This window comes from Macrobrachium rosenbergii, chromosome 11 (assembly GCF_040412425.1).
Source record: "Macrobrachium rosenbergii isolate ZJJX-2024 chromosome 11, ASM4041242v1, whole genome shotgun sequence".
Lineage (NCBI taxonomy): Eukaryota > Metazoa > Arthropoda > Malacostraca > Decapoda > Palaemonidae > Macrobrachium > Macrobrachium rosenbergii.
Window position 1 is genome coordinate 48390112 of NC_089751.1, and position 13964 is coordinate 48404075.

At 35.4% G+C, this 13964-nt stretch overlaps 1 protein-coding gene across 1 annotated transcript in view; it reads left to right on the forward strand.

Moving 5' to 3' along the window:
- LOC136843432 (uncharacterized) overlaps window positions 1-13964 on the forward strand; it is a 302777-nt gene that overhangs the window by 155774 nt on the left and 133039 nt on the right. The window contains exon 3 of the mRNA XM_067111910.1: window positions 299-388. Coding sequence (XP_066968011.1) covers window positions 299-388 — 90 coding nt within the window. The remainder of the gene's footprint in view (window positions 1-298; window positions 389-13964) is intronic.

Here is a 13964-nt window from a genome sequence, read left to right on the forward strand (position 1 = left end):
AATAAACAATATCTTTGATCCCCGAGGGGCTAGTACTAAACACGGCGCCCCATTGAGTTTCCGCCGAGACAAATTGGTGCTAGTACTAAACTAGCACCGATTTGTCTCTGCAAGTCAAAATTGGCATTTATATAAGTTGTTCTAATTTTCATTTGTTTAACAAAACTACATGATGAAATCGAGTGAAAAGAAAAATGAATTTAGATTGAATGCTGATTTATCGTTAGACAAGCGAATTTCCAATTGGCCTATCATTAGTGATCCTTGATACTTATTCTTTTTCTTTCCTTCATTTCAGTGTTCATTGGGGAAATGACGAGAATTGTTCCGGATTTCTCGTCTGTATAGTTTCATCGAGCATTTGCCGTGTCGATGGTTCTGTTCTAAGGTAAGGTTTGAAAACCAGGTTTTTCTGTCTTTTATTTTTTGTGTTTATGAATATGTACTCCTAGTTGTTTTGGTCTATATATATGTATATGTGTGTATGTATATATAATTATGCATATATATATGTATACAGATATTTATATGTAAAGTGTATGTACCTGTATATACATAATTACATGTATATATATATATATATATATATATATATATATATATATATATATATATATATATATATATATATATATATATATCTTGAATTATGCGCCTTGTCCTGTAGAGGGGTGGTGTCAGAAGTTATACCATTCCATTTGAAAGCATTCACTATCGTGATGAGGTTGCTGATATCCTTCCTTGCCCATTGGATGCTGAATTGGCTTATTTCTGGGAGGCGTCTGAATGTTTTGGCGATCAGGCAACCAATTTCTGACCAGGCTCAGGTTAAGAGCTTTTCGAGTAGATGCTGCGATATACCACTTCGATATAGCGCTTCGCTGTTGTATTTCAGGGTACTCTCTCTGACTGTGTCCAAGTTAGTTCCTTTCGTATACACACCCGTTTCCAACTGTGTATTATTTTGGAAACCAGAACGTCAAGGAAAAGAAATTCCCGTCTGTGCCCACCCGCCCCCTTTTTTTTTCAAAACATATTCTTCAAATGCTTGCCGTAGTCGGTTAAAGACATTCTTGTAGCCACGGTTGAGCTATATATATGATATAGCTCAACCGTGCTTGTAGCCATCCCTGGTGAAGGTATTGTCAGTGTACGTGCCATAGGCAGCAGCGGGCTACGTATCCTGGACAAAACAAACTCCTCTCCGACAACCATATAGAGGTTTGCAAATAGGACACCCATGGTAACCCTGTCTTTTTTCGGCATAAACGGCCTTTTTGGGTAGTAAAAGGGGCTTTCTCCTTGCAGATGAGGAGTAGGGATCTAGGGGCGTGTTCTGCGATGTTGGGGAGAGGCTGTTGTCTATTATTTGTTCATTTTAAGGCTATCATATTATTGCTTATATTGCCTTATATTTGTTAGTCATCCGTGGTCTCTGATCTTGCATAACTTCGACGGTAATAGGGAACGAACGTTCCCAAGGGACGTCTGTATCACTGTAGCTACCACTTTCTTTGCATTAGAAAAAGGTAGAGTCAGTAGCATCTAGAGCAAAAACACACACAAAGGACTGCATTGTCTTTATTTTTTATCTTGTCATTGTACCTCGAGTCTAGTTTTAGTGCACTTTGATCAGGAGTATACAGTGTGCTCAGTAGTTCATTTACCCCGGAGAGGAGTGCCGTCGGTGCACCTCCTGCGGTACGCTGTAGGCATTACTAAAGGTTCTTTCAACTGTCCCTTCGGCCCCTAGCTGCAACCCCTTTCATTCGTTCTACTGTACCTCCGTTCATATTGTCTAACTTCCATCGAACTTTCCACTCTCTGCTAACGGTTGCTTCATAGTGCAACTGCGAGGTTTTCTTCCTGTTACACCTTTCAAACCTCCTTTACTCTCAGTTTCCCTTTCAGCGCTGAATGACCTCATAGGCCCCAGCGCATGGCCTTTGCCTTAAATTTTATATTTCAGTGTAAATAGTTAATTTATTAGAGAATAAAATATGTAATCAAATTTTGCGTAAGTATTGGCAGATATCCTCTAAGAATTGCCAAAACAGTTCACAAATGCCCTTCAGGTATAATTATTATCATCATTATTGTCCATTCCCCAGTCGGAGAGAAATCAAGAAACAGTCGATCACGAATCTAATTAAACCAAATTTCCTTTTGTTGCAATCATGCTTCCCCCCTATACTCACCCTTTAATTAAATTATCCCAGTTCAGAGGTCATTATGTAGCTTTGCCATCGTGATGTCTTTATGATTTTTATATTTATTATTGGCTGATTAAAGGCAACGAGGAAGCAGTTCAAATCTATAATTGTGTAAACTGGGAAGCTGTGTCTTGAAAGCAGATCCGGTATATAATTAATGTAAAACTTACAATGCGCATGCTTCCCGTAGGGCAGGGGTTAGTGCCGTCAGTGCACCTCATGCGTTGCACTGTAGGCATTACTTAAGAGTCTTTGTAGCGTCCCTTCGGCCCCTAGCTGCAACCCATTTCATTCCTTTTACTGTACCTCCGTTCATATTCTCTCTCTTCCATCTGACTTTACACTCTCTCCAACAATAGAGAGTGCAACTGCGTGGTTTTCCTCCCGTTGCACCTTTCAAGCCTTCTTACTGTCAATGTCCCTTTCAATGCCGAATGACCTTTTAGGTTCCAGCGTTTGGCCTTTGGCCCAAATTCTGTATTCTGTTCTTTTCCATAACACATGCTGGGTCAAAAAGTATTGAATATTTTTTATTAGTGTGTCGAGCATGACAAACTTCAGTGACATACCAAGAGGTGTTACATAAACAATTATTGTTAAATGCCGGTAATCAGCAATACATGTGCAGGATGCAAGAATGGTTTGTGAATGAACTGCGCATATGAGGAACGAAGGTATTTAAAATGTGGTCATACGGTGAATTACAAAAATGTTTATGGAAAGATTTTCTCTAGAGAATGCTACAGGGCAGATAGTCTTTGAATGGAGTAAGTCGTGGTATGATAATATTTTTATAGTTTTGTTCGTAAACTTACGAATACCTATTGATGAATCTTTTACGTGAATGTTACGTTGCAGGTTCAGTATATATATATATATATATATATATATATATATATATATATATATATATAATATTTATATATATGTAATGTATGTAATATATATATATATATATATATATATATATATATATATATATATATATATATATATATATATATATATATATGAAAGTTGACTATATCCTGGGTAGAACTACGTAGTAGCTCCGCGGCGGCGACTGCCTTCTAACTTAACTTTTTCTACAGTTTTTTGGTTGCTAATTATGAATTTACCTTTAATTTTTGGCGCTCGAGTGTAATTAACCTGTAATTAACCCCTGAAGTCCATCCATACGCGATCTTCACAAGACAGAGCACGGGTACGTCTGTTCCGAACGGTTCATATCCCGTCCGGCAAGTGCAATAACTTGTTAACGTATGGGTACCCAACCCCCGCCGGGCCAGTACTAAACACGGCGAAGGAACATTCCATTTGGCCGACAACAAACAGATGCACCGCCAGTGTCAGAACCCCTAAAAGTGTAGAAAAAAAAACAGTTGAAAAGGTAAAAACAGGCGCCGAGCTTATATATAGAATTACCATATTCTGTTTTAGGGGCTTATCGTCTTATACCTCCTATGTATTATATTTTTAAATTGTATAATATTCATTATTATTATTATTCAGAAGATACACCCTATTCATATTTAACAATCCTACAGAGGCCATTGGGTGTTCATCTGAAAGAAATGACAGAAGATAGTAGGAATTCCATAAAGAAGAAAAACACAGCTACGAGGTGAATTGTACATATTCGCTTCAACTTTTAAGGAGTGCATAAGGAGTGAATTTATTGAGATAAGTGAAATGTCAAATATAACAATGGTAGTAAACAGATTATTGTCAATGGTTACAGACCAAACAATTAAACGTGATAAAAAAAATTAAATTCTCTAGTTACATGGCACTTTGGCAACCATAGGTATTTCATTTTTATTTCCACTCCAAACAAACGCTGCAACATTTCCTATATCTCTGGATAATCGATCAGTTCGGCCCCTTTTGGTTTAACAGACAGTGTTGTTGATCCAAGTTGTGGGGTAACCGGCATGACGTGTCTTCCCTAATCCTTTGCCCCTGTCCTAATGTCCTTTCGTAGTAACCTTCGGGTCTCGAGATCCTTCGATATTTGCGGCAGATGAGAATTGGATCGAGATATTTCTCTTTTAAATGTTACATTACAGTGCCAGCTGTGTGTATATATATAATATATATATATATGTGTGTGTGTGAATGTGTGTATACATATGTTTATATATATAATATATAATGAAATAAAGGACTCTCCTACAACTACAATACACTTATGAAAATTGGTCTGTATTTCAGATGTTGTGTAATCTCTTAAACATACTTTAGTTTTCATAAGAGCATTTTTCTTATATGGCTTGCCTTCACACACACACACACACACACACACACACACACACATATATATATATATATATATATATATATATATATATATATATATATATATATACATACATATACACACGTGTGTGTGTGTATGTGTTTGTGTGTGCAGTATTTATTGAGGCAGTCTTCTTCCTGGTTACGTATGGAATATAATCCTCACAGGACGCTATTCAGAGACAGCATATGCAACACATGAATTACGAAATTGACCCTTTAGTTTTGATTTTCAAATAAGTGATATCATTCTACAACGGGGTAAAACTACTTTTTTTTTTTTACAATAATTGGACGAAACCCTTTTCGAATAATTTGCAACGAACCACGGCACATCAAGGTTCCTTAATTGATGCTCTTATGCACAAAGGTTTTATTTCCTGAAATATAATGGGAATTTTATTCTGTTGAATTACGAAATGAATGGCATTTAAGTTCGGAACGCAGTTAGTTTGATTGGGTTCTACCAGTTCCAACGAAACGACTTCTAGTAATTTGTAAATGATTTATGAAATTGCTTTTCTTTTGTCGGTAAAGAAGATTACTTTTTTTTCATTTTGCCTTCACAGTATGAACAAATTATTTTAATAGATAGTTTACCCACACTTTAAATATGTATATATATATATATATATATATATATATATATATATATATATATATATATATAAATAAACATTTGAGTATGTTTCACAGAAATAAATTTCTGACTCACACCAGGAACGAACCCAGGAGTGAGTCATATATATATATATATATATATATATATATATATATATATATATATATATATATATATATATATATATATATATATATATATATATATATATAAATATAATAAAGAGTTGAGGAGTCAAGTCGCGACTTACATTCGAAAATGACGACAACATAAGCAGCACGAGAGAGAATAAGACGTTACATTATTCATCTGAGAGGTCCCTGTTATTGTCTGAATGATGACAGCTAGTTCTGGAATCCTTCTTTTATCAGAGACAATTACTCTCGTAAAAGAGCGGAGATCTCTTGCAGTGTATCCCTCTGACAGTGTTCCTCGCCTGATCTGCCTAATACTGCGGTGTTGATTTCGCGTAATTTTTTGTGATATACTGATCATGCGCGTTATCCTTTATTGGGAAAAAATTCTCATACATTTGTTTTATCACAAACATTTGTTTCAATCTGCCTTCTGTTGTTCGGGTCGGACTACCCTCTCGATATAAAAAAAACTTTAATACCACATACCCTAATTAGTCAGTATTAGAATTTGATATTTTTGAAATTATTTGATTTCATCTTTGATTATTACCTGTAGTTAGTATTTAAAGGCAGCGAATCTCAAGAGTTCACTGAGGATATTATAAACAAAAATTCGAGCCTGTACTGCTTCCTTCTATTCTGTGTATCGCTATAAAATTCCCACGTGACGTGTACATTGTTAATTATTAAGAATATCGTTATACTTAGTGACTTAACTGCGATGTAACATTTAAAAATAACATCTTTAAAGCACTGACCTAAATTATAGAGGTGGTTCCCCTCGAATATCTTTCTAATGTCGTGACCTTAATTATGCTTCGTCGTATGAATGGAGTCCTCCGTCAAGATAATCAATCTCCTGTCTAATCATATTCCCATTTTAAATCTTCTTGCTGTGGACTGGACTTGTAATTGTGAAGTTGCGCTTAAGTTGGAACTGAAATTTACTCTCCCAGATCCTCATTCTTTTGTGTAATTCACTTTCCTGTTTAGTTTCTTTTCCCTTTTGTTTGAGTGCTTTCTTTTTAGCGCCATTTATTATTATTATTATTATTATTAGTAGTAGTAGTAGTAGTATTAGTAGTAACAATAGTAGTAGTAGTAGTAGTATGAACTTGGTTTGTTTATGATATTTTTCTCCTTTTTAATTAATTGATAATATTTCTGGGTGTTTATTTTTTTAACTGTTTCCAAAGAATTTCTGCGTATACCTCATTTATGCTTATCTTTCCAGTGTGATTTTATTCTGCGTTTCAGAGGAAACATTGCCCACTTTCGGGCCGAAGTTAGTCCTTAGTCTCCCCCCCTCCGCCACCCCACCCCCTCAAAAAAAAAAAAAAATAAAATAAAATGCCGTAGCAGAGTTTTGGCCTTTTAATCCATCCCAAATCCATTTAAACTAAAAGTTACTCGATTGTTCGTGGCTGAAGCCAACTCGCTTTTAACGCAAATCAAATGAACGTAATTTGATTATTCAAAATCCTGTGGCATTACATACGAACAAAATCCGATTTGATAATTCATTCGCTGCAGAATTGACCCAGCATTCAAGAGCGCCGCCATTACTTCTCTCTCTCTCTCTCTCTCTCTCTCTCTCTCTCTCTCTCTCTCTCTCTCTCTCTCATATTTATTTGTTTGAATAACCTGATCATCACCCTTGGGAATGACAAGATAAGAAAATATCTATCAAAGATGAGAGATAATTTGGCAATAGGCACCTTGTTGAGTGGCACTTTTTTTCCGTAAAAGAAAACTATTGTGCCGGCTTTGTCTGTCCGTCCGCACTTTTTTCTGTCCGCAAGTTTTTCTGTCCGCACTTTTTCTGTCCGCCCTCAGATCTTAAAACTACTGAGGCTAGAGGGCTGCAAATTGGTATGTTTATCATCCACCCTACAATCATCAAACATACCAAATTGCAGCCCTCTAGCCTTAGTACTTTTTATTTTACTTAAGGTTAAAGTTACCCAGAATCGTGCTTCTGGCAACGATATAGGATAGGCCACCACCAGGCCGTGGTTACAATTTCATGGGCCGCAGCTCATACATCATTATACCGGGACCACCGGAAGATAGACCCATTTCTGTGGTACAGAAAACGCGTCTGCGCCGAAGAAACTTCGGCGCACTTTTTTTTTTTTTTTCCTCGCGTGAATGGGTGCGCTCAATTCCGTTACAAGTTCTTAGGTGTAAAACGGCCTTAATTTATTTTTATCGTTGCGATGACGTTACAAGGTACACCATTTTCGTCACTCCGTGTTTATGAACATTAAATTGCTTCTGTGTACTCAGTCAGTCTTTCTCTGAATCCGATCGTTTTTATGAAATTATTATCCCGAATCACGTATCCTTATAATGACGGTGAGTTTATGTTATTTTCTGCAAAAACAGTAAAAATTTAAATTTGTCTTCACGAGGATTCCTCCGGAAAATGAAATAGGAATTAGACTTTGTGATTCTCTCTTCGGTTTCTGTTTCACGAGTTTCAGCTGCCCCCAGAAATTTAAATTTTACAGAAGGAATTTTACGTAAATCTCCCCCAACTCTTCCCTCCGCTCTTGACTTTTACGTAACACCCGTTATGCAACAGCATCTCATTTCCTGCGTTGTTTCTCGAATAGCTCTGTTCTGTGATTGTTTTTTTTTTCTTTTTTTCACTTAACCTCTTTCCCTTGACTTCTAAACATTGTACTGCTTCAGTTTTACTCAGTGAGGCTTATTATTGCCTCTTTGGTTAAGTTACCTTTGGTTTCCTTTTAAAAAACTAATAACGAATTTCGTCGTGATGCCATGGGATCAACATTCCAGTTCCTTATATATTAACGAAACAAAGTGGCTTTAGGTTTACGAGTTTTATTTCTGCAACTGTACGGTCTGGTAGCTGCAGCCTTGGTTGCGCAAAAAACTGAGTAATACTTAACTTTAATCCGATTCTTCTTCAATAAGTCTTTGTAAGTCTTTTGTAAAGAACTTAAACGGATTATGGCATTTTGAGAAGAGTTCAGGTTCGTTCAGCCTTCCTGGAAATTACTGCAAATTCGTTACTAAAAAGAAAAGAAAAAAAAAATTGTACGCACGGTTCTCATTGAATTTCTCACTCAAAAAAAAAAACAACATTTATTTATTTATTTTTTTTTAAATCCGGTCATCATGAAGAAGGACGGTTTTAGCTGTTGTTTTTAAAAGTCAAAATTTGCCCACTTTTTTTTTCTTTTTTTTTCATCTCACCTTTTGTTTAACCCCGTCTTTTTTCGTCCGCTTGGGATCTCTCGTCTCTCATTCCTTCCTAAAGTGATATTTTGAGGCTTAAAGTACAAAGCAAGAAAAAGGAAAAAGAAGGAAGGAAATGGTGCTCAGCTGCAAAGAATGAAAGGTAATAAGAATCGGGAAAAACAGAAGCAATGAGTGAACTCCAAAGTTTGACACTATGCCTCATCATCATTCTCCTTATCCTCTACTTTTGTTCTCCATTTCTCTGATTTAGTTGACTTTTTTCTGAATCTTTCTTCCTCTCTCTTATTTCGGTCGTCGATGCCTTTTCAGTTCACTCCTTTATTTTTCTTTGTTGCTTTCTCTTCTTGCTCGTTTTATTGCATATTCTACCTGTTCTTGGATTCCTACCCCTCTTCTCATCAAGAATCAGTGTGTATAACTTGATTTCCTTTATATGTTTCTCTCTCTCTCTCTCTCTCTCTCTCTCTCTCTCTCTCTCAAATCATCCCAGTTCCACTGTATATTAGTCAAAATGTTTCTACTGCTCAACCAGAAAATGTCTCATTATGACAAACGAAGCCCTAATTAGTGACATTTTTTTTTTCTGAAAACGCAGCGTCATATAGAAGGGAACAATTCTTCATTACGGTGTATCACTTTATATTCTATACTTTCTTTAGTTGAGGCGTGATTCTCATGGCAGAAATACTAGAAGCAACCACTTTAAAGGACTCTATTATATCAAAATAGATTAATGTTCTCTGGCATGATTTAAGGAACAGTTATATGGTCATTACAAAAATTTTTCCCTGGCTAGCATATTTAATGATGATGGAAAAAACTTGAAAAAATCCGGTATGCGCAACTTCTGATTCACATTTAGATCCGCATTCATCTTACTCTCTGAGAGGTTCCTCGTGGTTCAGAAAATGCTAAAATTTTATTGAAAACATTCATGGCTTTACATCTCAATCCAGAAACAGGTCGAAATCAAATCAAGTCTTGGTTTGTTACACAAGGCTCCTTCCCCCCGCCCCATCACCACCCAGCCACAAATTTCAAGTGGTAGGCATCTGCATAGATTTGAGATATCTATAGTTACACTTTGCATCTATATCTGGATGTATGTCAAATTTTAAAGAACTGTACCTTGGCTCATATTGCTCTACACAAAATTCCATTGAAATCCAAAAGTAAACCCGAGGTTGATTTTAAATAACTGCTGCATTGTCAGGAGTGGAGTTATTGTTATTATTTGTTGTTGTTGTTGTTGTTGTTGTGAGATTATTAGAAGAATAAAGAATGTACTATAAATATTATCGGTAGATCGTATTCCTTAGTGAAACCTTTTCCTCCTGGTGTTTTCTTCATCAATGATTCCAGCATTGTCTTTTCCTGCGTATTGCTTCTCATTCCAGTCTTTGTGGAAAGAAGTACCTGTCAGTATGTTCTCTCTGACATTCAAGTTGTACCCTCCTCTCCGTCGATCGGTACAGTGCTCGTACTCGAACTTTGAAAAACTTTTTACCTTTTGAATATTTTAGTAGAAGTAATCTCCCTTCAGGTGATTTTGTGTCTCCGTATATCTGGGAGAATTGCCGTCCAATGTTTGGCTTTCATAGCATGCCGTCAGCTGTTTGTTATTCGTTTGCCTCCTGCTGCCCAATCTGGTAGTTTCGTTTAAGCAGTATGTTATGTAATTATACGGTAGTATTAGTAATAGAAAACAAGTAGAAAATGCGCCGAAGACTCTTCGGCGCAATCGAGTTTTCTGTACAGCCGCTACGGCGTATAATCAAGGCCACCGAAAATAGACGTCTTTCGGTGGTCTCGGTATAATGCTGTATGAACCGCGGCCCATGAAACTTTAACCACAGCCCGGTGGTGGCCTGTCCTGTATCGTTGCCGGAGGCACGATTATGGCTAACTTTAACCTTTAATAAGCCCTTCTTTGGCCGAGTCGGTTGAGCTTCAGACTGTCACTCGATGGGCCGGAGTTCAATTCCCGCGGCCGGCTGATGAAGAGTTAGAGGAATTTATTTCTGGTGATAGAAATTCATTTCTCGCTATACTGTGGTTCGGAGTCCACAATAAGCTGTAGGTCCCGTTGCTAAGTAACCAATTGGTTCTTAGCCACGTAAAATAAGTCTAATCCTTCGGGCCAGCCCTAGGAGAGCTGTTAATTAGCTCAGTGGTCTGGTAAAACTAAGGTATACTTAACTTTTTTTAACCTTTAATAGAATATTATTCTTCTCTCTCTCTCTCTCTCTCTCTCTCTCTCTCTCTCTCTCTCTCTTTCCCTTAGCTACTGTAATTTATAAATTATTCTCTTGGTTTGCTTCTGTTGAATTTAATTTTACGGTATGATTCCAGTTGATGTCACTTGAATTCTAAGGTCATAGTTGTCTATTCCATGACCTTAGAATTCAAGTGACATCAACTGGAATTATACCGTAAAATTAAATTCAATACAAGCAAACCAAGAGTATGATTTATAACAGTAGCAAAGGGAAAGAGAGAGAGAGAGAGAGAGAGAGAGAGAGAGAGAGAGAGAGAGAGAGAGAGAGAGAGAGAGAGAGAGAGAATAATATCTGAAGACCGAAGATTTTAATAAAGACGAGATACTGTGTATATATATATATATATATATATATATATATATATATATATATATATATATATACACAAGTATACATATACATGCATACATACAGTATATATGCATATATATGTATAATATATATATATTATATATATATATATTATATATATATATATATATAATATATATATATATATATATATATATATATATATATATATATATATATATATATATATATATATATATATATATATATATGTAATATACCTGTAATAACCACATACGGGTTTGGTAAAACGTGAACAGTAGACTCTCTCTCATATTATATATATATATATATATATATATATATATATATATATATATATATATATATATATATATGTATGTATATATTATATTATATTATATATATATTTAGATTTATAGATATGTAGATGGATGTAAACCGGCTGAGAACTGCTCTTATTATCGTTCCCTGTATTTATAAAAAAAAACACCTGTGCAAAATGCTCTCGTTGACAGGAATATTACAAATAACAACAAAGTTACTGATGATTGCAACAGTTGTGATAACAAATGCAAACAGAGCGCTAATATCACAAGTGTTTCCTCTCCACGTTTTCACAGAGAAAAACGATTAGGATAATCAAAATGACATTAAAGCTGCTGTACTTACGCGTTCCGTTCGTGCGTTTGTTACGAAAGCTTAAGTGAGATTCACGTTGAACTGGGATTTTAGAAGAACGCGTTGTTTAATTACCCCCAGGGAGGTATAATGCGTGCTGGCATTTATATTGCCTTTCTGCTCAAGTGGAAATTAATGTACTACAACTTCACGAGGCTGAAGGGCTCCAAGATCGCGGGGATGATGGGAGGTAATTATTCAGTCATGTAGAGACTAGAAATTCCGGTTCTTACTAAAAGTTTTGGTAGTGAAGATCAGCACCGATGCCAAAATCATATGAAGCTCTGACGAGATTTGTTAGAGGTGTTCAAATAACCATGATCATATTCGTTATATATATATATATATATATATATATATATATATATATATATATATATATATATATATATGTATATATATATATATACATATGTGTAGTTTATGCTTATGTGTATATCTATATACTGTATATATATATATATATATATATATATATATATATATATATATATATATATATATATTTATGCATATAATATATGTATATATATGTATACATATATTATTTATGCATATATGTATGTATATGTATATATATGTTTGTATGTATGTATGTATAGTGTATGCGTATCATATATATACATCTATATGTGTATATCTATATACTATATATATATATATAATATATATATATATATATATATATATATATATATATATATATATTTATGCATATAATATATGTATATATATGTTTGTATGTGTGTGCGTGTGTGTGTGTAGAATTATCACTGCATTCTTTACAGTTAGGACCCATGGGCACAATTCTGTTGTTTCCAAAACGCATTTGGATTGCCGTTGAATATTTGATAATGCTTTCAGACTCGGTGGCCTTTGGGCATAATGCTGTAATCCCAGAGTGATATTTTGAAGACTCGTTTTTTATTTCAGTCATTGGTTTCCCATTTGATTGAATAAGAGAGGCAAAATTAAAGACCTTTCATCTTTTAGTTTTCGCAAAACTTGCTGATCAACAAATATGATGAGAACCATTTAGCACAAAGCTAATTTTAACACTTAACCAGCCAAAGTGATTAACAGAATCTCTAACATATTAACGTATTATTTTGTGCAGCTGAAAATATAATCTCCATTTACAATCAACTCCACTATCTATCTATTTACTCATCCTTTTTCTTGTACCATGTCTTGTGTATTCATCCTGCCTCTAAGCTTGTAGACATAGAGGCATGATTCTGGAGATCATGATTCACTTTTACCCCGTAGGGGGTATACAGTACACCTCACGTGGTGCACTGTACGGATTACTTAAGGCTCTTTGCAGCGTCCCTTCGGCCCCTAACTGCTGCAACCCCTTTCATTCCTTTTACTGTACCTCCGTTCATATTCTCTTCCATCTTAATTTCCGCCCTTTCCTAACAATTGTTTCATAGTGCAACTGCGAGGTTTTCCTTCTATTTCACCTTGAAAGATCTTTTTACTTTCAATTTCTCTTTCAGCGCTGAATGACCTCATGGATCTCAGAGCTTGGCCCTTGGCCTAAATCCCATATTCCATTCCATTCCAAAATTCACTTTATTTATCGAAGGGGGGAACATTTTTACTTATTTTATGCGTTCATTCGTGTCTTTCGACCAGTCTCCTTTTAAGTACTGATATAATCTAGTTGCTTGCACGCTAATGCAAAGCCACATTCGACAAAGCACTGAAGCTGCTCTCACGAATTCTCAAGAAATTTTGAATTACTTCCGTTCAAATATCCGTCCATGACTCCAGCACGTGTCGTGACATTCTTATGCAAGACTCGCCTCTTCTCTCTGAGTAACTTCGAGAAAGTCGCATCTTCCTCGAAAGTTTTAACGAGTCGACCTAACTGTACTTTGTCTTTCCCCTCGCTAAAGCCTTGAGGGAATTCATCTTTACGATTTCATCCGCTCGGTAAAAGTTTTACGAGCCGCCGTGGAACTTTGTTCGTCTGAGGGAGGTTATTGTTGATCCATAATTCACAGTTATTGAGTTTGACTAAAAATCTGTAATACACAGAGATGACCTTTCCTTTTATTTACTCGGAAGTTGAGTATTTTTTTATTCGTATTATGGGGTAAAACCCAACTTATTAATGATCGTTATAAATGGGAAATGTTGAGTGAGTAAAAGAAAATATGTTGGTAAACTGTATTACTTTTAT